Source organism: Nycticebus coucang, chromosome 10, assembly GCF_027406575.1.
Source record: "Nycticebus coucang isolate mNycCou1 chromosome 10, mNycCou1.pri, whole genome shotgun sequence".
NCBI classification, from domain to species: domain Eukaryota; kingdom Metazoa; phylum Chordata; class Mammalia; order Primates; family Lorisidae; genus Nycticebus; species Nycticebus coucang.
In genome coordinates, this window is record NC_069789.1 from 9,482,336 (window position 1) to 9,506,995 (window position 24,660).

A 24,660-nucleotide genomic window follows, 5' to 3' on the forward strand; every position below is an offset into this window, starting at 1 on the left:
ACAGCACCTAGCCTCTCCCCACTGTCTATAAAAAGCTGTGTCACCTCTGGGAATTCTCTTGCCCTCTCTGAATCTCAGTGTTCTCATCCATCAGCAGCACTTTACCCTTCCCCCATGCTCTGACTCGCCTCTCAGAGCTGTATTAAGAATCCGATGAAATGACACAGGTGAACAGTTTTGTAAACAAGGCCTTACACAGATGTGAAGGATCATCGTAGCTGAATGGAGACCAAGGTCATAATTCTATCCATCCATTTATTCGTCTAGCATGATGATTCATGTATGGACCCAGATACTTGGGCCAATATTATCAGAGCTGTATTAAGAATCCGGTGAAATGACACAGGTGAACAGTTTTGTAAACAAGGCCTTACACAGATGAGAAGGATTATTGTAGCTGAATGGAGACCAAGGTCATAATTCTATCCATCCATTTATTCGTCTAGCATGATGGCCCCTGTATGGACCCAGATACTTGGGCCAATATTATTCTAGATATTTTTATGAAGGCGTTTCTTTTAGATGAGATTAACCTTAAATTAGTAGACTTCCAGTAAAGCAGATTACCCTCTAATATGTGGGTGAGCCATTTCCAACCAATTGAAGGCCCAAATAGAACAAAGTCTGACTGAGCACCAGGCAAGTCTGCCACCGATCTCACGGGCCAACCTCCACAGTTGCATGAGATAATTCTTTAAAATCAGTCAATCCCTCTCTCTCTCTCTCCACACACACCCTCCGAGTTCTGTTTCTCTAGAGAACTCCGACTAGCATTTACAGCACACCTATGATGTGATGAGTTAATACCCGTGACACACGGAGGCAGCTCTGTGGGGAGGTTGTCCTAACTCCCACTCTTCACGTTGTAGACAGCCGAAACAGAAGGAGTCTGCCCACAATCACATACCTGGTCCCTGGTGGAGCTGGGCCATGAACCCTGGTTCTAGAACTTGCATGCCTGATGTCTACAGGATTCTGTTTCTCTGGAGAACTCTAATATATCTAGTATTTATTGTACACCTATGATGGCCAGGCACTGTGTCATGACCTGGATTGAAAGGGGGACAAGAGAGACATGGCCCTGGCCCCATGGAGTGTACAGTCACTAAGATGATCCACTTGGAATTATGCGGACTGGTCATCTAAAGGGTGATAAATGCAGTGTGGGGGGGGGAAACTTAGTAATGAAAGCAAATAAGGGACACCCAACCTGCACAACAGGAGTGGGGGAGGGAGGGTGGCAGGAAAGAGTCCCCAAGAAAATGGCGTTTCCAAGGATACACACAGGATGGATGGAATCAGCCAAGTGAAAGGTGAGCACAGGTCCCTGGGAACCTCTGGAAGAGCCAGCTTCCTTCTGGACACCCTGCGTCCTTCCTGCGCACAGACACCACTTGCACTTAGAACAGAGCAGACAGCCTGATCTCGAGCTGTGGTGCTCTGGCAGTGTGACCGGTGTTTTACTAGTCCCCTGGCACCTTTTGCTACCTTGCTACTTTCCCCACTTTTTAGAGAATGGGGGACAGAGGGTGTGGAGGAGGGAGACTACAAAACCTGTTCCTTCCATTTCCTGTGATTAACTTTCCACCGATTTATATGAAAACACCACCCAGGGAGTATTTTACTGACTGGATTCTTAAAATTTTGTCCTTCACTGAAAATCTTCTGGTGTAAACTGGGTGAAATATTTTCTTAAAATATTTAAAACGAAGAGCAGATTAAGTGTGCCGTGACAGGGAATGAAAGTGACTGTCCCTTAGCTGGTTATGGGCTAAGACATCCCAAGGCCCTCTCTCCCTCTTCCCAAACCTGGGGAAAAGAGTGGATGTGATCAAGCTGCTGAAGGAAATAACCTTTGAGGGGCAAAAAGAGTCTCCTTTCTCCTGTAAAAACCCAAGGGCTCCATAAAGGTCACCTTAGGCTTCCTGTTTCAAGGCTCAGAGAGGAAGCTCATACCAACTTACTGATGATGACAGTAAATGTGTTAGGAGTTTACAAGTTGGATCCAAAATGCCTGATCCCATTCTCCCTGCACATCCCAGGACATAAATGCGACTTTTCTAGCATGTGCCTGGCCCCCCCATGGCTCCTCTAAGCCAAACTCATGACCTGGTCTCAATCCTCTGCCTGTCACCCCAAGCTGGCCTGAGCTGCTCCAGCCTAATTGTTGTGCTGTGGGTTTTCAAAGCATAAGACGGGTCCTAAATGCAGTGCAGGTAGCCCTCAAGGGTGTGGGGGGCTGACCATTTATTACAGGGCACTGCTGGTAAGGAGCACCCAGGATGGAGGTCAGAGTGCTCCCTGCTGGTAAGCCAGGGCCCACTTGACAGCACCCAGGATGGAGCAGGCGAGAGTGCTCCCTGCTGGTAAGCCAGGGCCCACTTGACAGCACCCAGGATGGAGCAGGCGAGAATGCTCCCTGCTGGTAAGCCAGGGCCCAGTTGACAGCACCCAGGATGGAGGTCAGAGTGCTCCCTGCTGGTAGGCCAGGGCCCACTTGACAGCACCCAGGATGGAGCAGGCGAGAGTGTCCCTGCTGGTAAGCCAGGGCCCACCTGGGAGCACCCAGGATGGAGCAGGCGAGAGTGCTCCCTGCTGGTAAGCCAGAGCCCACCTGGGAGCACCCAGGATGGAGCAGGCGAGAGTGCTCCCTGCTGGTAAGCCAGGGCCCACCTGGGAGCACCCAGGATGGAGCAGGCGAGAGTGCTCCCTGCTGGTAAGCCAGAGCCCACCTGGGAACACCCAGGATGGAGCAGGCGAGAGTGCTCCCTGCTGGTAAGCCAGGGCCCGCCTGGGAGCACCCAGGATGGAGCAGGCGAGAGTACTCACTGCTGGTAAGCCAGAGCCCACCTGGGAGCACCCAGGATGGAGCAGGCGAGAGTACTCACTGCTGGTAAGCCAGAGCCCGCCTGGGAGCACCCAGGATGGAGCAGGCGAGAGTGCTCCTTTGCAGGGCATGCTGTTGTGTCTCACACTCCAGGAGAAGAGAATTGAGAATGGAAGCCTAGGAAGTGGGCACTGGGAAACAGAGACCGATTTTACCACCACTGGTTTCACAAAGAAGCCTTCTGATTAGCTACAGCTGGCACGGCGCTCCACTAAAGACTCTACCGAACGTTCACTGTTGTGGGTAAACAGATCTCAGCTGAGCTGTCAGTGGACAACGTTTCTGTCTGAAAAGATGGTTGTAGCACGGTACACACAGGTCGACCCAGGGAACAGGAAAGGGGACATGGCAGGAAATGTGTCCCTAGCACTCACTAACTGCTACTACAATGGTTCTATTTTTGTTTGTTTTTTTTATCTAGAAAGTTAAAGACTTAAATTTCAGTGCTGAAATTTACAACTAAGCGTGACATTACAGAACAGATCTAAGATGGACTTGTAAAGTGATATTAGAGAACTCAGAAGGTTAATGGTGCAGGTCTGAGTAGCTAGAGGATTTTTATTTCAGAAACCATTCAACAATTTAAAGCGAAACACATTTTTCTTCTAAGAATATATTAAGATGATTTTCCCCCTTCCCTAATACATTTCAGTTCAATGAAGCATTATAAAAGGATTCGCATAGTTTTATTTGATGCAAATCGTTCAGCAGGCAAGAACAGTATTTCCTATTCTGTGTGAAGCATAAAGGAAAACTTCCTAATTAACTCAGCAGTTCTGAGTCACCTTTTTTTTTTTTTAAATAAAACACTGCTATCAATCCCATTTTAATGGGATAGTTACAGCAAATTGTGATTAACTTTCCTTTCATCCCTGGGTAAGAGAAAGACATAGAAAGATAAGATGCTGCAATGTTAGCTTTAAATATTCCTACTATTTCCATTCTCTTTATATCAGTAATTGTCTAATTGTGCTGAGTTTGACTAAAATGGGGGTTTTGGACAAAAAGTGATCAAAAGCCCTACACTGGCATTATAATGCATCGTATTGCCCTTTGGTTAATTGAGACAGTGGCATTTATTCCAGAGAGAATGCCTTCATTTTATCTCATATTTTCATTCCACAAGTCAGGATGCTAATTAGGAATTACGGGTATTCCAGGAAGCCCAAACCTATCCTCCAATTATGATAAAGGTTGCTAGCTTTTTAGAAGTCTCCTTATAAAAAATCCTGTTCCTCCTCTTCTACACAATTACACACAAGCACACACACTCATATACAAGCCTACCCTCGCCAATTTATACCTAAAACTAGGTTAGAATTAAGATTTTAAGTAACAGAATTGAGTGGAGGCTGAGATGGGTAGATTGCTTGAGCTCAGGAGTTTGAAACCAGCCTGAGCAAGAGCAAGACCCCATCTCTACTGAAAGTAGAAAAAACTAGCCAGGCGTTATGGCAGGTGCCTATAGTCCCAGCTACCTGGGAGGCTGAGTCAAGATGATCACTTGAGACCAGGAGTTTGAGGTTGCTGTGAGCAGTGACGCCATCCAGGGCCACAGAGTGAGACTCTATCTTAAAAAAAAAAAAAGGGGGTGGGGGGAGAAAACATTATGAATTTCCTGTCCAAATTCTCACTTACAGTTTAAACTTTTGTCTTTTCCTACATATATGGATTGACAAGTTAATTCCTTTTGTTAGCTCTGTTTGCTCTTATGCAAAATGAGAGGATGGGAAATGATGGTCTTTAAGAAAGTTCCTTGGTGAGGGATGTGGGTAATGTTTGCTATTTGCTACCATGGCATAAGTTCATCTTCTCCCTGACATAACTCATCCAGAGCAACTCACACCTTAAAGGAATGGGTCCAGCAGCTGGGTGATGTCATACAGATGTTTTGGGGGCATGTTCGCATCGTTCTCACAGCTGCCTCCTTCAGGAAGGACCCTGTCTAGTGCTCAAGGCCAAATCAGAATCCCACAAGGACTCAAGAATTATGAAAAAATACTTAGCATTTATTGTATGTCCTTTCTGTGAGTGGCACTGGAGGCATTTGAAAATGTAAAGAATATGACTTCTTCTCCCAGGAAATTAACAACCTGGTGAAGGAAACTGACAAGGTAAGGAAATGAATTCTAGATATTTCCTGTGGACTGCATTATACCTATCAATGTAGAAAGGTTTTCAGAAGATCCAGGCTCCTCATATGAAGCAGGCAGGGGGAATTTAGAGAATTGGAAACTGCAGAATCTGTATAAAGAAAATGGACTTAACATTCCCTTTCTATTCCTGCACCCTGAAAACTACCATAGCAGACCCGGGATGTGTGCCAGACACTCTGGGTTACAGGACCCTAGTCCTCCCTGGGCACCCAAGGACCTTTCATTGAGTTTGCTCCATAAGACAGCTCAGGCCAGGAAAGTCAGAAGATGAGGGTTTTATACGTGGTAATATATCGTCCTATCAGAAATATGATCTAATTAAACTGAAATGGGCTGCTTGACCTTCCTACTTCTCCATCTCATAAGACAACAGAAAATGACATCCAGACAACTTGGACCAGCAGTCAAGACAGCCATCTCGATGAGGAAGAACAAAAGTGACTCCACACTTTCTTTACACACGTCTTTATCGTGACTTTTCTATCCAGGCGCCTTTAATGGAGAACATCCTCCTCCTAGTTTCCCTGCCTTTTTTTTTTTTTTTTTTTTTGGCCGGGGCTGGGTTTGAACCCGCCACCTCCTGTATATGGGGCTGGTGCCCTACTCCTTTGAGCCACAGGCGCTACCGAGTTCCCCATTCTTTTGCAAGAATCAAGAATGGTAAATTCAAGAGAGGCACAGCATATAAAAAGCGCCCATGACTTAGAGGTTTCCCCAAGAAGCAGCGTGGTGCTCCGTGCCGCGCCAGCTGCATTTCCTGACCTCTGGGTCAGCCCAATCGCGGGGCTACGTAGTGCGCATGTGCAGCCCGGTGGCTGGCGCCTGCTAGGACTGGGGCGGAATCTGCGTCCACAGAGCAAAAGACACTGAAAATTAATGAGTCAGAACATTTCCCCCAAGTCTCCTTTTTCTTGAGATAGGTTGGAGGAGGGTTCAAAATAAAATATCAAGGAAGGAAGGAAGGAACAACTACCAATCAACTCTAGCTACACGAGCTTAGGAGACCCAACCAAAACCAACTGAGGGCAGAAATGAATTAGCAAGGGGAAGGTCACAGAGCGCATCTCCCAGAAGATCTAACCTTTTCATTTACGAAGGTTGATAGCTTTGCAGTACTCGCTAGCTATAGCGATGAATGAGCAGGTATTAGTTGTGTAATAGTTTCCCCTTTCTTTTTTCCCCAGCAGCACACCTAAATAGCTAACTCACAATTCACTTTTTTGGTCTTTTGGGTTTAAGGGTGGACAGACTCTGAGTGACTAGTGGGATCCAGAATTTTCCGTAACATTTGAATTCTTTTTTTAGATTTATTATTAAATCATAGCAGTGTACATTAATGCGATCCTGGGGCACCATACACCGGTTTTATAGACCATTTGACTATTTTCATCACACTGGTTAACATAGCCTTCCTGGAACATTTAAATTCTTTACTGCATATACACCTGAAATGAATTTTAAAGACTGGCTCAAATTTTTGCTCTGGTTTTGGATAAAGCTTTAGGATGAGGAAGGGGAGAAATGATAAGGAGGAACTGTACAACTTGTATATATTGTTTAAATGATCTATCCCTAGTGGGCTGGAAAGCATGAGATTTTTACCCTGGATGTAACCTGACCTCACTTCCTGAAGGAGAGCATCATCCTCCCCATTTCTACTTGAACTTGCTGAACAGTGAATTCTAGCTACAGAATATCTTTTTAAACATCTCATCTTAATCTAACTTTTAAATCTTGTTATTTTCCTCTTCGTGTTATCAGAATGGTAATTGGAAAGAAATCTTATCTTTGCCTTACAGTCAATACCACAAGGAGTTAGTAATGGAACGGCTGCTACCCTAAAAATGTTAATAGAATAAAATGCATAAAAGAAAAGAGTCTCTACGAAGAAACACACCTGGCTCTTTTGTTTTTCTGTGCTATTTTTGTTGTTGTTTTTGGCCGGGGCTGGGTTTGAACCCACCACTTCCGGTATATGGGGGCAATGCCCTACTCCTTTGAGCCCCAGGCGCCGCCCCACTGTGCTATTTGTTCTTATATCAAACAAGAGAAAGTTGAGAAAACTAAGCCTAGACAGGGCAGGACCTGGTGACGTGAGACCAGCAGTGTTTAAGTAGGTGTATATATATCTGAGAGAATATTTAGCAAACGTGTTAATAAAGGTGAGAATATCCTGAAACCTAGTGCTGAGTAAGAGGTAGGTTACTTAAAATTGAGGACAAAGAAGAACAGGAAATGGAGCCAGTCTTTATTGCATAAGAAAATCTGACCACTGAGTCCTAATTCCAAACACTCTGGCAAACTGCCTGCTTTGGGGTTGCACTGCCCACAGAGGAGAAATCAAAAGTACATGGGTGATTGCCCCTCTCAGCCTTTCAGCTAAGATCAAGGGAAATGCACAGATAAATGGGAAGGGGTGGGGAGGGACAGCCACTGTTAACAGCACACACCTGTCCTGTACCAAATGAGCTAAGAAAGCAGTCGAATGAGAGGGAAGCAGCATTGGTGGCCAGAAGTGGTGGCAAGGGCTGGGAGCCAAACATTTTTATGGAGTTTAGCGTTTACGGAGAACACGATTTATCTTCCCCTTCCAACACAGCCACGTGGCTTAGAGCAGCCAACAGCTCCTATGTCCTGCCTCTGTCAATGACAGCTACTCCAGTGCCTGGAGGGGCTATAGCAGGTGTCCAGACTTCCCCTCTCAGTGAATCAAGTAGGACTAAACCCTCCTTGACTTGTTCTCGCCTTAATTTCCACAATTCCTCTTCCTGTTTGACTGTCCAATTTTTATGATCCTTCCAAATTCCACAGTCTGTTCTCTTGCTGCTAGCATCCACGTGTAAGAATTAACTCAGGAATTAACTATTATTTTTTTCCCAAAGTATCAAAGAATAGACAATATTTATAAATAAAGACAAAAGATAATTTCTAAAAATAGATCATGCCAAATCTTACAGAAGAAATACTTCAAAATCATTCTACTTAATCTGGATAGTTAACTGATGACTCCATACTAAACCTCAGAGTCAAAGCATTCTGTAATAGACATACGCTTATTTGACAATGTGGATGTTACTTTCTTTACATTATTATCATTATTATTATTGCTTAATACTTTGTGGCAGCAATCGTCTGATTACTTTTCTTTTCTTTCAATGTTCAGCTTTTATTGGGAGTAATATTTTTACACTACTGAAGATTATTTCTAAGGGTTTTTTCTTTATTTTTTTTATTGTTAAATCATAGCTGTGTACATTAGTGCAATCGCCTGTACCCATTCTAAGATGCACCATAGATGTGGCCTCACCCATTACCCTCCCTCCACCAAAACCCTCCCCCTCCCTTCCCCTTCCTTGGCCCTTTCCTCATAGTCTTGTGCTATAGTTGGGTTATAGTCTTCATGTGAAAGCTATAATTTAGCTTCATAGTAGGGCTGAGTACATTGGATACTTTTTCTTCCATTCCTGAGATACTTTGCTAAGAAGAATATGTTCCAGCTCCATCCTTGTAAACATGAAAGAGGTAAAGTCTTCATCTTTCTATAAGGCTGCATAATATTCCATGGTATACATGTACCACAATTTGCTAGTCCATTCATGGGTCGATGGGCACTTGGGCTTCTTCCATGACTTAGCAATTATGAATTGGGCTGCAATAAACATTCTGGTACAGATGTCTTTGTTATATTGTGACTTTTGGTCTTCTGGATATAAACCTAGTAAAGGAATTATAGGATCGAATGGCAGGTCTATTTTTAGGTCTCTAAGTATTCTCCAAACATCCTTCCAGAAGGAACGTATTAGTGGGCATTCCCACCAGCAGTGTAAAAGTGTGCCCTTTCCTCCACATCCACGCCAACATTTCTGGTTTTGGGATTTTGTTATGTGGGCTACTCTTACTGGGGTTAGGTGATATCTCAGAGTAGTTTTGATTTGCATTTCTCTGATGATTAAGGATGATGAGCTTTTTTTCATGTGTTTGTAGATCTTGCATAGGTCTTCTTTAGAGAAGTTTCTCTTCAAGTCCCTTGCCCACCCTGAGATGGGGTCACGTGTTCTTTTCTCGTAATACGTTTGAGTTCTCTGTGGATTCTGGTTATTAGACCTTTATCAGAGGTATAACCTGCAAATATTTTCTCCCATTCTGAGGGCTGTCTGCTTGCTTTACTCACTATGTTCTTGGCTGTGCAGAAGCTTTTTAGTTTGATCAGGTCCTAGTAGTGTATTTTTGATACTGCTTCAATTGCCTGGGGAGTCCTCCTCATAAAATATTCACCCAGGCCGATTCCTCCAAGAGTTTTCCCTGCACTTTCTTCAAGTATTTTTATAGTTTCATGTCTTAAGTTTAAATCTTTTATCCAGTGAGAGTCTATCTTAGTTAATGGTGAAAGGTGTGGGTCCAGTTTCAATCTTCTACAGGTTGCCAGCCAGTTCACCCACCACCATTTGTTAAATAGGGAATCTTTTCCCCACTGAATGTTTTTACTTGGCTTGTCAAAGATCAAATAACGGTAAGTAGCTGGATCCATCTCTTGGTTCTCTATTCTGTTCCAGACATCTACTTTTCTGCTTTTGTGCCAGTACCATGCTGTTTTGATCACTATGGATTTATAGTACAGTCTCAGGTCTGGTAGCGTGATTCCTCCTGCTTTGTTTTTATTGCTCAGTAATGTTTTGGCTATTCGAGGTTTTTTTCTGATTCCATATAAAACAAAGTATTATTTTTTCAAGATCTTTAAAGTATGACAATGGAGCTTTAATAGGAATTACATTAAAGTTATATATTGCTTTGGGCAGTATGGACATTTTAACAATGTTGATTCTTCCCAGCCATGAGCATGGTATGTTTTTCCATCTGTTAACATCTTCGGCTATTTCTTTTCTTAGAGTTTCATAGTTCTCTTTGTAGAGATCTTTCACGTCCTTTGTTAGGTATACTCCCAAATATTTCATCTTCTTTGGCACTACTGTGAAAGGAATAGAGTCCTTGACTGTTTGTTCAGCTTGGTTATTGTTGGTATATATAAAGGCTACAGATTTATGGGTGTTGATTTTGTAGCCTGAGACATTGCTATATTCCTTGATCACTTCTAAAAGTTTAGTAGAATCCCTAGTGTTTTACAGATACGATCATATCATCTGCGAGGAGTGAAAGTTTGATCTCTTCTGACCCTATGTGGATACCCTTGATCACCTTTTCTTCCCTAATTGCAATGGCTAAAACTTCCATTACAATGTTAAAGAGCAATGGAGACAATGGGCAACCTTGCCTGGTTCCTGATCTAAGTGGAAATGATTTCAATTTAACTCCATTTAATACGATATTAGCTGTGGGTTTGCTATAGATGGTCTCTATTAGTTTAAGAAATGTCCCTTCTATACCAATTTTCTTAAGTGCTCTGATCATGAAGGGATGCTGGATATTATCAAAAGCTTTTTCTGCATCAACTGAGAGAATCATATGGTCTTTATTTTTAAGTTTGTTTATGTGTTGAATTACATTTATAGATTTACGTATATTGAACCAGCCTTGAGACCCTGGGATAAATCCGACTTGGTCATGGTGTATAATTTTTTTGATGTGGTGTTGGATTCTGTTTGTTAGGATCTTATTAAGTATTTTAGCATCTATATTCATTAGTGATATGGGTCTATAATTTTCTTTTCTTGTTGGGTCTTTCCCTGGTTTGGGGATCAAGGTGATGTTTGCTTCGTAGAATGTGCTGGGTAATATTCCTTCTTTTTCTATATTTTGGAAGAGGTTTAGTAGTATAGGTACTAGTTCTTCTTTAAAGGTTTGGTAGAATTCTGACGTAAAGCCATCTGGTCCTGGGCTTTTCTTTTTAGGGAGATTTTGTATAGTTGATGCTATTTCAGAACTTGATATGGGCCTGTTCAACATTTCCACTTCGTTCTGGCTAAGTCTTGGTAGGTGGCGTGCTTCCAGGTATTGGTCGATTTCTTTTAGATTTTCATATTTGTGAGAGTAGAGTTTCTTGTAGTATTCGTTAAGGATTTTTTGAATTTCTGAGGGGTCTGTTGTTATTTCATCGTTAACATTTCTGATTGATGAAATTAGAGATTTTACTCTTTTTTTCCTGGTTAGGTTGGCCAAAGGTTTATCTATTTTATTGATCTTTTCAAAAAACCAGCTTTTGGATTTATTGATCTGTTGTATAATTCTTTTGTTTTCAATTTCATTTAATTCTGCTCTGATTTTGGTTATTTCTTTTCTTCTGCTGCATTTAGGTTTGAAGTGTTCTTCTTTCTCCCTGATTTCTTTTCTGAATGTATTTGTTTTCGTTCGTTTTTTGCAAGGTTTTTGTTTCTGGTCCCCATCTTAAACACTGTTACTGTTGTTAAAGTTTAAGCCTTTTTAATTTTGTGAAGGCAAAAAGTGGAAGCCTAATGAATACACGTATATGTGAAAATAAAATAAAAAAAAAGAATTAACTCAGTAAAACATGTTTGCGGGAGAAAGGCTGGGTGCTAATCTTTGTCATTTCTTTTGAGGTGTCCCTGGAGCTTATGATGAAAATGAAATTTCCTTTTCCTTCATGCTGCAAGTAGCTCTCTTCAGGGGTTTTTCCTGGAAGAGGAGAATCAACCAACCTGCAGGATGCTTGTCGTCAAACCAGTACGACTGTCACCATTGCCGTTCTCACTCTTTAAAGTGTTTATGCACTGTGATGCGCGGCTGCAGAGTCATGTCCTCCGTGTACTGAACAGATAACGTGCTTTGCTCGAGAAGCTTGTAATCCAAAGCAGAAAGGCCTGACATTAAGCTGTAACACACTGACAAATGAACCTTAAACACGCATGTTAATTAATCGTGCAAACAAATTTCATGAAGAATGTTTACTGACTTAGGAGAAGGAACCATTTTCAAACAGATTAGGGGTATCATTTACATATAAGCCAAATCAGTGCAATATAAATGGGGAATAAGCGGCTTTGATCCACTAATCATCTTTATCTATTCATTAAGAATGTCTCTGGAAGGCCACTCAGCAGCGTAATTTCTTTATATAACTCAAAAGTTAGACAGAATCGCTCTGAGTTTTCCTGAAACCAGACTGTCCTTCATTTTGGTCCAAATTAGTGAGATTTCTACATTTGGTCGGAATAACACAGTAACTACAAGTGCTATAATGACAGGCATTATACCTTGTCCATTGCTGTGAGCCCAGCACAGTACCTGGCACATATTAGGTGCTCAATTAATATTTGTTGTATACAAGGAATGGCTCTAGGTGCTGAAGAATCCTGAGATGTTTCTGTGTGTGTTTCAGTTCCAAGTATACCAAAGTTATCTCAAATTCTTCCTAAAATCACCTCTAGAACAGCTTTTGCTTCAAGAAGGGATTCATGGCCAGCAATCACTTGTGGGGAGGGCAGAAGATTTGCCACTGGAAATGTCAGGGAGTGGGCATGAGGGGAGGGTGGTGCGGAGATCTCCAACTTCCCCTCTATTCTTGGCTGTTATTAACCTTCCTTTCCTAACTCTATGAAAAGGGAAGAGTGTCCTTCTCCACTGGATGACAACAACTGGTTCCCAGTGATGTTTTCCTGACACCGTGGTCCCATGACATTTTTGTCTCCACTCAGAATTTTACAGAGTCATGCCTATCTAGGGGCAGTCTGCTGATAACATTGGAAATAAAATGGCTTAATGATCTTGACTTCTCACCCTGATTCTGGAGCCAATGGAAAAATCTCTTACCTTCCCCAGGCCTCAGTTTTCTTATTTACTAAATAAAAGGGTTTCTCGAAGTAAACCCATAAAATCCCTTCCATGCCTAGGAAAACCTCCCAGGTTTCCAGAGGGTGATCTGGAGTAGCTGAGGCCTGAGTGGTGGTGGCTGAGCTGGCTGACAAGCTCTCACCTCCAGGCTACCCCAAACGTTGGGGCTTCCTGGCTCGCTTGGCCCCACCTCAGAAGGGCCAGTTCAGGTTTAAATAATCAAGTGGCTTTTGGCAATTCAATCAAGCTTGTCTACTTCACACATGCCAATTTATATATAGCACTAATTACGTTCTATATTAAGCTCCACTGTATTTCTTTGAGATATTAAAATATGAATTATGCAATAGAGACAAATTGATGGGAATTTTCCATATGGGTAAAAAGAACGGCAGTTCCTAATTATAGGGAGATGTCAGTGGCAGTGGAAAAAGCTGGAGTCTGGGGAGATGGGCCCCAGCTAAGGTTGGACAGTTCGGCAACTCTGATATGGCCGAGGACGAAGCTGTTGGCATGTGAGAACAAGACTGTGCAGCAAGAGGCAGGGTCCAACGTGTGTGTGGGAATCTCTTGCTTTAATCAAGTACATGTTTTAATATAACAAGTGTATGATTACTAGTATCTTCCAGAGGACACACTCCTCTGTCACTTGCACTTCACCACTGTCTGAGGCCAGGCAAGACAGAAAAATAAACTCAGCTGCCATGTGGCCACTGGTCAGATGGAAGATACCCCCCTCCATCACCTGCTGGGACCCCAGGCTGATGCCCCCCTCCATCGATGACATATTTCAATGGACAAATTCAGGGTTGTGGTTACATTTTAGATAGCAAATGAAAGGGATGATTTCTTAAAAACGTACGATTTGGCTGGGCCTGGTGGCTCATACCTATAATCCTAGCACTCTGGGAGGCCGAAGCAGGTGGATTGCTTGATCTCAGGAGTTCAAGACCAGCCCGAGCAAGAAAGAGACCCTGTCTCTAGTAAAAATAGAAAATAACTGGCCAGGAATTGTGGTGGGTGCCTGTGGTCCCAGCAACTTGGGAGGCTGAGGCAGAAGGATCACTTGAACCCAGGAGTTTGAGGTTGCTGTGAGCTATGATGTCACAGCACTCTGTTTCAAAAAAAAAATTAAAAATGTATGATTTGCAAGTTTTACTAACAAGTATAACTCTTCCTCTTCTTCCATTTTCGTGTAAGTGTTTGGCCATCCTGCTGGCTCTTTCTGCTCTTTTGGTCCCTGGCCCGGGTGCCCTGATGTCCTTTGTCTTACTCAGAATTTCTAAGAGAGGGTTAGGGAGAGAGGAGGAGGGGACAGAGGTCTTGGGCTTGGGGTCCAGGCCCACCTGAAGACACATCCACACGGACCTTTTTAGGAGCCACAGACAAGGCCAACGTTAGATAGACAGAAAGATGGTGCTTGACGAGGTTCATTCTGAGTCTCCTGGACAGGTACCCCGGGGTACAGCTCTGGGTGCAGAACTCTGCCTCCCTCTCCCCCAACCTGCTCCACATCCCTAACCCACCGCCATCTGTGGAAAACTGTCTTCCATGAGGCTTGAGAATGAGACTACACGGTAGGAGGTGAGTTGCCATCACTCATATCGTCACCTGAACTCATTGACCCACACGTCCCCCTACATAACAGAAAAACTGTCTTCCATGGAATGGGTCCCTGGTGCCAAAAAGGTTGGGGACCACTGGCTTAGAGCACAAGAGAGGAAGGAGACTGTACCTGTAGCCTGATTTCATTTCGTTCAGGGAAGCTTAGCTCTGGCATTGACGTCCCAAACGCCTCTTAGCAAAACCAAAGCCCATGAAAACTTAGAAATTTTAAAGTTTCAGAAAGAAAAAAAGAGCCCTACAGTTACTTGGTCCTACCCTCCTGGGAAGGCAGCACGTCAACCACCTGTTATCACTCCCATGTGCCCCTGTGGGGGTGTCAGCAGCCTGCCTCGGTGGCTTCTTCCCACTTGAGTCCTCTTCTGGACAGGAGTCCTAGTCCCTTCTGTCATCTCCATCTGTTTCCACGTCTGGTGACGCTGGAGCAGCCCCCGCAGACAGAGCCCAGGCCGGGGCCCTGCTGCCTTGGGTCTCACTTTACCTCTGGGCCTGGGAAAGCCTTCAGCTGAAAACTATCTACCCTGCCCTACACGACAGAAAATTTCGGGACCAGATGCCTTCCATCAGAGTAAGCACTGCCCTACTGAATGTAATTTTAAAATTTAAGCTCTTCTTGAGGAAAAGGACCCGAGGTAATCACTATCTTCCCAGCAGAGTGGTGAGACTGGGGCCAAAGTCAGCAAACCGGGAGGCCATATGCACCCTCCTACTTCTGATGAAAATAAAAAATAAAACGCCCCTTCTGTCTTTAGCTGTTTACACAGACCCCAGCTTATTTACCAATTGAAGAGCAAACCATAAATTACTTCACCCAAATGTTTATATTGGAACAGAGAAAGGCTTCAGAGATGACATTTAAAAATAAAGTGAGCAAGAGTGGGCCGGCATCTCTTTCTAAGGATTTGGAACAATTCAAAATTGCATTCCTTGGCTAGAAAGGCAGGACTGAAAAGGTGCCTCAGTATTCCCACAGTGGTCTGGTTCAAAAACAGAAGTCATGATTTCTCTGCAGGGGAGGAAGCAATGCTCTTGTCACCAGGAAATCATGACATGTCTTCACGTCTCACTTCTGTCCTGTGGGTGTGTCTCCTACCTCTGCCTTCTTTACAGGGGTACGGTTCTGTCAAACAATGTGAAGGTAATTACCCCCACCGCACCACCAAATCAGATCTCCGACACTTTGAATGTCTTCATTCACTACTTAACAGTATATGAAACCAAAGAAAATTGTACAGTACTTTCAAATGCGTTCTTTGGTCTTCTTTTCTCCCTGGCACCTTCTTTTAACAAATTGGGGCCCTCGTTTTCCTCTTTCCCACACTTGATCCAGAACCCCACCCTGGGCGACGGCGGATGGTGCCTACCTTGCCCAGGCCGGGGGTGTCCTTGACCTTGTTGACGGCCCTCAGCAGACAGGGCGGGGCTGGGGGCGGGGACGTCTGCAGAATCCCACTGAAGCTGGTGGCAAAGGGCGGGGGCTCAGCAAGGGACGAAGTGGAAGGTCGATGTTTCTTCTTTTTAGAAGACAGATTCAACTTCTGGGCAGCTCTGGAGGGGATAATGAAGAAAAGAGGCATTGAGGGGAAAAAAACTGTTGTACAATCAGATACACTGGGGTTACTTTGTTTTCTTTCTTTGAAGAACCCTCTAGTTCTTACTGAAGCCTAATCGTCTGTCTTTCCTCACCTCCGTGTCCTCTGCGGTAGCCCCTTAGTACAACACAGTGAACTTAATGAGCTACCTAATCATTTATGTAGCAGAAAAAGCCATAAAAATGGCATGGTTCTGCAATCGTCACTTAGGAAGAATTGTTTGTTATCCACCAACATTTCAGCTTAAGCGTGAATAAAGCTGGTCATCTCTGGGGATTAAATAGCACCAATGAAGTTAATCATCCCTTCACTTCTCTGGTATAAATTCAAGTGGGAGAGACCATACGAAATGATTTAAAAACTCTACCACCTTATACGTGACTAAAGACGAAAAATACAAGCCCCAATACAACAGGGAAAAATAAAAAACAAACTGGTTTTAGGAACATAATGCTGAATCAGAATATAAACTCCAGCCAGAGTGCAGGACGCCGAGACTAGGTGGGTAACAGACTCATAATTCACAGGTAAGCACAAGGTGAGGGGGTCATGGAAACAAAAGGGGTGTGGATAGGACAGGTGGGTGCAGAGGTGCCCAGCATCATCAGCGACACTGGCTGTTCACATGACATCTTCCAGCATTCAAGTGCCCTGCAACACCTAAAACATGATCATCTTAACTACAGAAAAGAGGGAAAGGGGTGGTGTGAGGCACAGGCACTTTACAGACCATAATATACTCATTTCTGGATTAATTCTTGGTATTTTTGCACCACGCTGCTGTGTCCGGTTTCCTCATCAAATGTTATTAAATGTTTGCGCTGCTGCTTAAAACAAAAGGATGACCATCATTTTATTCTACAAATCAAAATCTTTTTTTTTTCCCCTTTATTGTTGGGGATTCATTGAGGGTACAGTAAGCCAGGTTACACTGATTGCAATTGTTAGGCAAAGTCCCCCTTGCAATCATGTCTTGCCCCCATTAAGTGTGACACACACCAAGGCCCCACCCCAAATCAAAATCTTCTAATCCATCCAACATGCTTACCAATAATTACCTAATGGGGCACTGGGGAAGCAGGTTTGGAAACATGAAATCAGCATCCCTCACCCTCCTCCCTTCCCCCCGACTCCTGTCTCTCTTAACGATCAGGAATAGTTGATTATGCATCGGTAAGTTTCATGCTTTTGACAAATCCCCTGAGCTCCAAAATTGCCACTGCACAAATATGGCAAATGGAGTCACCATTTCAAAGCTTAATTCTTCTCAGCCGCAAAACTGAAAATCTATTTCGCGGGAGGAAAACACAAAGGGATGGGACACGTGAGGACTAACGGGTTTTGATGGGAAGTTACTCCAAGTCCAGTAAGTACCCTGGGCCGAACTTAGGGAAGTCTGTAGTCGCCCCGTTACAGGAGGACGAGAAATGAAGGGTGCTGGAAGGAGATTCCTATGATGCTTTCCCACTTTCCATTTCCAATCAGTGAAAGACAGAGCTAAGAATATATTTTTTCCAGGGTTTCATTGCCACTTTCCCTAATGCTTTCCTTCTAAATTAAGGGTGAAATGGAATTGTTCGATGACTAGTCTGGTGCTCCTCCTGGTGGTTTTCATTCCTCTTTGAGATTCTCTCCCTGAATGAACAGCAGCTCATCCCTGGGTGAGTGTCATCAGCGACAGGAGGTGTCGCATTACCTCCCTCTGACATCTGCGCACTCCTCTGCTCAGCAATCCCTTACTGCTTTCAAGCCTCCCTGCCTGCTTCTCAGCGAGCTAGAAGGGGGAAGATGATGATCTGCTAGTAACTGAGAGGTGGCATTTATCCATTCACGTTTAGGATTCTTCTGTACAAAGGAAAAACAACCAGGCAGAAGCTGGGGTTCCCAGGCCAAGTGAGAGAGAGGCGGGGCAAGGCAGGGGTCCTAGAGGCCGCTCAGAAGGGGTAGGGGCCCGGTGCTTTTTCCTTTTTCTTGTCTCTGCTCCCCATGCTCCGATGCTCACCTCACACATTGCCCCTGGAGGAGGAAAGCAAGGGTCTCTGGAATAAAAGCACAGCCCAGGACATCACTCCAGGGTCCCCTCCTCTCTCTCCTACAATAACAAGTTTTATTCTCTACTAGATCATTCCCAACAGCCAGTAGATAGGTTGTTTCTCTCATCTTAAAAAAAATCAAACAAATCCTTCTCTGGAGTCTTCTGCAGCAGCCAGCTGCTGTTGTATCAACCTCGCTCCCCTGGCCAGCACTACACCTGAAAGGTGTCTGTGCTCCTCGTCTCCAGCCCTCTCCCCTTCCATTGCCTGGTAAGTCCATTTCTATCTGGCATCTGCCCCACTATTTCTTTGAAACTGCTCTTATCTAGGTCACTGATGACCACACGGTGGCTAAACGTGACGGTTCTCAACCCCATCCTGACGTATCAGAGCACCAGGACCATCCTTCCTTCTCTAGACTCCAAGGACATTCTGGTCATTATTTCCAGTTTCATCTGCTGGTTCCTTCTTTGCTGTCCAACCTCTTACTGGCAAGGGTGTGGGGGGCCTCAGGGCTCACTCCTTGTTCTCTTCTACACTCAATCTTTTGGCATTTTCTTTCAGAATTGCAATTTAACTAGCCTCCTTATTAAATAATATCCTTATGCCTACGATTCCTCAAATTTTTCTTTTTTTTTTTTTGGCTGGGGCTGAACCTGCCACCTCCAGCATATGGGGCCGGCGCCCTACTCCTTTGAGCCACAGACGCCGCCCTGATTCCTCAAAATTTTTTTTAAGAGATGAATCTTGCTCTCTCACCTAGGCTGGAGTGTAGTGGCCTAATCATAGCTCACTGTAACCTTGAACCCCTGGGCTCAAATGATTATCCTGCCTCTGAGTAGCTGAGACTACTGATGCACCCCACCACACCTGGCTAAATTAAAAAAAATTTTTTTTTTTTTTTTTTTATAGATACTGTCTTGCTATGTTGCTGAGGCTGATCTTGGACTCCTGGCCTCAAGCGATCCTCCAACCTTGATCTCCCAAAGCACTGGGATCACAGGGGTGAGCCACCACATCCAGCCCCAGTTTGGGGACAATTTATGACACAGCCATAGCAAACAAAATGCCACGTACTCCCAGACCCTGAATTTCCCTTATTCTCATTGTATCTTTTAACACAGAAGATAATTTACTCAGTTTTCATTTTTATTGTTTATAATCTGTTTCCCCTCTAGAATGTAAGTTTCAACAGGGAAGTGATCTCATAAGTATTTGCTGAATGAGTGAACGAAGACTAAAGAAACTCAGGATATTTACCCTGGAGAATAGAAACCTGGAGAAAGAGGAAGGAAAAGAAACTTAAAATACATAAAAAAAAAAAAAAATATATATATATATATATATATATCCTTAAATAAATAAATTGACATGTAGAAGGAAGTATTTTTTAAGCAAGGATGTTATATACTTTCCTAAGCCATGTTTTGAATCTCACAAGATCTTACAAGGAAGGTAATACTATCCACACCTAACAAAGAAATTAGCCAGAAGGAGGTACGATCCAGAGGCCTTTCAGTATCTGACCTAAGTTTGAACCCGAGATACTAGGTGGATAATTTTAGGCAAATTACTTAAATTGTGATAATAAGGTATTTAGTCCAGTACCTGGCATACAGTTGCCACACAAGAATGCTATCATCATCGTACATATTATTACCAAGTCTCAGTTTCTGCATCGTAAGATAAAGGAAAAAGAATACCTCCTTTTATAGACGTTTTATGAAAATTAAACAAGACAGGCAAAGCGTTATTTTAAAGCAGTGGTTCTCAACCTTCCTAATGCCGTGAGCCTTTAATACAGGTCCTGTGGGTCGCGACCCACAGGTTGAGGACCGCTGTTCTAAAGGAATATAATAATTAGTAGAGTTGAGATTGAATATAGGTCAATTGCACCATGTTATATCTGAATGGTGGTTAGATTTCTGTAACACAGGTAGCTAAACACAGATAAAACATAAAGGCATATTTAGCTTTGTAGGTATAAGGGACATTTTTCTAAAAATTGAAGCGATGGGTCATGACTAGTAACAAGTCAACTTCATGAAACAGATTTTTTTTGTCAGTGAAATTGTCCAAGTGGTGGGTAGAAAACCGCTGGTAGGAAATAGGGAGAGAAACACATACATTAGGAAAACCAGGTGATTTCTAAAACACCTTCCAAAGCAGAGATTCTGCAATGAAACCTCGAATTCATATTCCATTTAGGGAAGTCTTTATGGGCTTCGATGCAAAAAATACAGTAATATAGAAGAAATGATTTGAGAATACATTCAAAATTATTTTCATCTTCAAATCTGCATATGAAATCTATCAGGAGAGTTTCAGAATACTGAAGTTAATATAAATCACATTTTTATAGCCACAGATTCCATAATAGCATTTGATATTAATTTTGACATCATTATAACCAGCCGTTTGATCTCTTTTATATATTCCAATTTCTTGCAGGTCAGCAGCCTCAGCTCTTTTTATGGAGCACTTCAATGACACACAGATAGGAGAAGGTTAAGATACAGAAATCATTCATGTATAATTGTATTATTCAGGGACTGAAAGGAGAGGCAATCATGAAAGAACTGAAAAGGTAAAGACATTTGGGCCAGAAATGTATTTTATGTGACTAATGCCTTACAAGTTATTTTTTTCATAGGAAAAAAAAAAAGACAGGTGAGTTGTTTTATATAAGATTTCAAATGGCAAAAATAATTAACCCAAAAAGCTATTATAAGGTATATTTACTTGTCTTGTTCTTATGGAGGATAGAATCATGTATTTCCTAAAGCTACGCATCACAGCATAAGTCTGTAAATATCCATTAGCTTCACTTAATTCTCTGGGCTTTATTTCAAGAAAAAAAGATGGTCTCTTTAGCAGGCTGAGATTAATAGTTACTGAACACTGATAAGGAAAGCAGGGCCAGGCTGAGTATGACCCGGCTGTGAAGAGAAGACCGATAGACTGTACTTGGCAAGAATCTAAACCCGGGAGATTAGACCTCCCCTCTGCATTCTAGCCCTTTCTTTCTATATCCTCACTTCACACAGAAGAGAACTCTCAGTTTAGAACTGAAATGACCTTCCCATGGGATGGTTACTGGTTCTAACTGGCCAGATCTACCCAGTTCTAAGAAAATGCAAATACTTGTTTGTAACTGGTTTAAAGTGGAAGAAGTCTCAGGTCTCAGTTATACAGATTAGAGGGAGAATTTATTGCCTTTTTTTTATATTTGTGTCACAGACTATTTGCCAAACTACAACCCTGGATTTTCAAAATTATAGAATATTTAAACGAAAAGCTCATTCTAAGTGCATCTTGGCTGGGCACAGTGACTCGTGCCTGTAATCTCAGCACTTTGGGAGGTCGAGATGGGAGGATCTCTTGAGGTGAGGAATTTGAGACTAGTCTGGGCAACATAGTGAGACCCCATCTCTACATTTTTTTTTTAATTAGCCAGGAGGATTGTTTGAGCCTAGAAGTTTGGGGGTAACAGTGAGCTACCATGGCACTACTACACTCCAGCACTGGTAACAGAACAAGACCTTATCTCTAAAAAATTTAACAATAAATACATCTCACAAGGATTAAATTGGGCTCTACTGTCCTTGGTAGCTAGGGAATTACTAAATTGTTGACCTAACAATCTTTTAAAAATGATTAACTTCATGAAGAATAGAACTTATCCTAGGTAACAGGTAAGAAAATCCAGCAACGTAGTCATTTTTAAGGACCTCTACCCTTTTAAAAATTCTACGCACCATGTGTTGCTAACTACATCCAGAATGTTTCATCTTGTCTAAGAGGTGTTCAAGTGTAGGTAAAAGGTTTATAAAAATCAAGAGGTCATTCAAGCTGTACTAAATTCAATCCAGGCGATTGATGGGTGAGGTATCAACTGAAAACTGGGAGGCCCTCTGAGCTGCTGCACCTGCTCCCCAGAAGGGGTCCTGACCCAGAGGGAAACGGCAGGCACAGAATTTCCACTGTCAGCATGTAGAGGATGAGGCAAGCTGCAATTTAATGTGAAAATGTCTGGTGCTGCCATGGACTCCACAGCTTATGTGCCATTATAGAAATATTTCAATGCTCTGAGGATTAAGACTATCTGATAATGAGCAATGACATGACAGATCACAGCAGCCCCTAGGAAATCCACGGGGTCAATGACACAGGGAAAGGAGATAATAAAACAGATTATAAACAGCGAGGCTATGCGACGAGACCCTGTGTTCTGAGGCAGAGCCTCTGGAAGCAATTCAGATATCACACACACCACTAATGCTTCCTTTTAAAACACCTATTTGAAAGTATTCTGGCACAGGCATGAAGCATGCTAGTCATTCTGGACCTTCTCCAAATCTGGAATAAGAACATCCTCCTTCACCTTTCTGTTTTCTAATTGGCTGCCAGGGAGGTCATTTCCACGTCTCCAGAGACTGAGAACCATATGTGTCCTGGGGTTTTTCTGAATTTTTATGCAAATGATCCATTTCATTAGTGCAGGAAGATAATTCATGACATGACTTCAAATAAAATGTTTACTGCTAGGAGGCAAAACATGGCTAACCATTATCCTCAAACAATACTGCATTAAAACCCTATAGACCCAGATACTGTTACAAGGTGGAAATGGATTGATTTTTTGCACAGTGTTAATACACAACGTTAACCCAGAGTGATCATCAGGGTGAAGGTCCTTTTATTCTTCTCTTAAAAATTTAACTGTGTGCTCCTAGGACTTGAACAAGCGGCTCTCATCAACAACTTTCCCCTCACGGCTCATTGTCCTTTTCCCCGCAGTCTTACAGCCATTGGCCTTGAGAAGATATATCTTACGTTTTTACACCTAATGAGATTCTGCTTTGCTGGGTAGTCTTTTGCTTCTGCTTGCCTCCATCACTGCAGATTTAACTTACTCAGGGTCAAGACCATGGTTTCACTTTCTTCTGTAGCCCCCCAGGCCTCCCCTATAGCTGTGTGCCTCGCTGAGGGGACAGGGTGTACGTACTCTGTACTTGTTAATCAATCCAGCCTTTGGATTTAAACTAACAGACTCGAAGTCCCAAGGTTAAGTAGTTGGGAGTCCTAGCAGCTAATGCTTAGACTTTGAAATCCCTTTTTCCTACACATCGTCACATCCTTACGTAACCTGACCCTGTGAAGCAAGCACAGAAGGTATTTATATCACAAATTATAGGTTTAAAAAAGATGATTTTGCCCATGGTCACAAAACTAGTCACTCTCATACCTGGGACTCCAAGTTGTGTTTTCTGTCTTCTAGACCCAGGGTCTTTCCATGACATCATGTTATTATGCACGTTGATAAATAAAAGCAGTTATTTTATACTATTTAGACAAAATGAAACTAAATGATAACCATTTGTCGAATAATGAAGAGGAACAAAACCAGTTACATATTTTTGCATGTAACTCAAATTGAATCATATACAAGCACTTACCAATTACTGATCTGGTTGCTTAGCAACATACCTCCATATTAGAAGGGGGAGATGTCTCAGTTGAGCGAGTTAGGTCATGGCCAGAATTAGGATGTAAAGGCAAATTGTACAAAAATGGCTTCTCCCTTCCTATCCCCTGGAGTGGGTCCTTTGCATGACAGTAACAACAGCCACCACCACAATACAAAGTATGAGCTATCTGCCACAGCCTCATGCTTCTCCCTCAACATACACAACAGGAGTACTGGACACTGTTTAATCAATCAATCTATCAATCAGTATTTACTGAAGGACAATCATACCCAAAGAGCTATGCAATCAGTATAAGTGTCACTAAAGTCATCTTTGAGGCGCCCAGCAGCTATTCCGTAGTAAACAGTCTACTCCTAAATTGCACAGAGGACAAGAGTCCACGTCACCAACTATGACTGATAACTTGGTATTGGCTCCATGGCAGCAGAGATAAAGAATAAGAAGGTGGCTGAAGCCACACAGCAGGTAAGCCCACCGCAAACTGAAGAGCATCCCTAACAGGCAGGTGCGGAAAGCTATTCCTGAACTCTGTTATCTGGGCAGTATGCCATTCATTCATGGCTGGAGGTTAAAAAAAGGTAAAAAGCAGTATTTGAAAACCTCACTGCTAATGCATGTTGCCGATCTATCTATGTCTGCATTTTTTCATGGTCAGAGTAAGAATATGATGAGTAAATGAAAACACGACAAGGCAAAAAGAATGGGAGAAAAAAGGAGCCCATTCAAAAACTAATATTCTTTTTTCTATCTAAGCCCTTCCAAGTAAGCCCTTCCAAGTAAACCCTTCTCCTTTGCTGCAAGCCAGGGACCTATGGAAGTGTCTGCTGAGTCAAGCTCCTTCGGAGAACACAGACACTTTCATATGCCAAAGGAAAGCAGAAGGCATTTAATAAAAAATAAATTAGGCATTGGCACGGATGCCTCAACAGAAGTACAAAGCGTGAGTTTGTTATTTTCTGGCTTGGCTATTTGGATTTTAGAAATGCCAAATGAATAATCCGTGGCAGAATCTACGCCTTGCTGAGGGTTTTTGCTGCAGAAGGTCAGCAGCATCCTCTGCCTGCTTCTGAAAGGAGCTGTGGGATCTCTGGGTGCACTAAACACTGTGATGTACACTGGGCTTTGAAGCATTTT

The 24,660-nt window shown here is 42.9% G+C and overlaps 1 protein-coding gene across 2 annotated transcripts in view; it reads right to left on the reverse strand.

Moving 5' to 3' along the window:
• Window positions 1-24,660, reverse strand: part of KIF26B (kinesin family member 26B) — a 490,005-nt gene that overhangs the window by 105,011 nt on the left and 360,334 nt on the right. For both annotated transcript variants that reach the window (XM_053607520.1, XM_053607521.1), the window contains one exon: window positions 15,774-15,957. In XM_053607520.1, coding sequence (XP_053463495.1) covers window positions 15,774-15,957 — 184 coding nt within the window. The remainder of the gene's footprint in view (window positions 1-15,773; window positions 15,958-24,660) is intronic.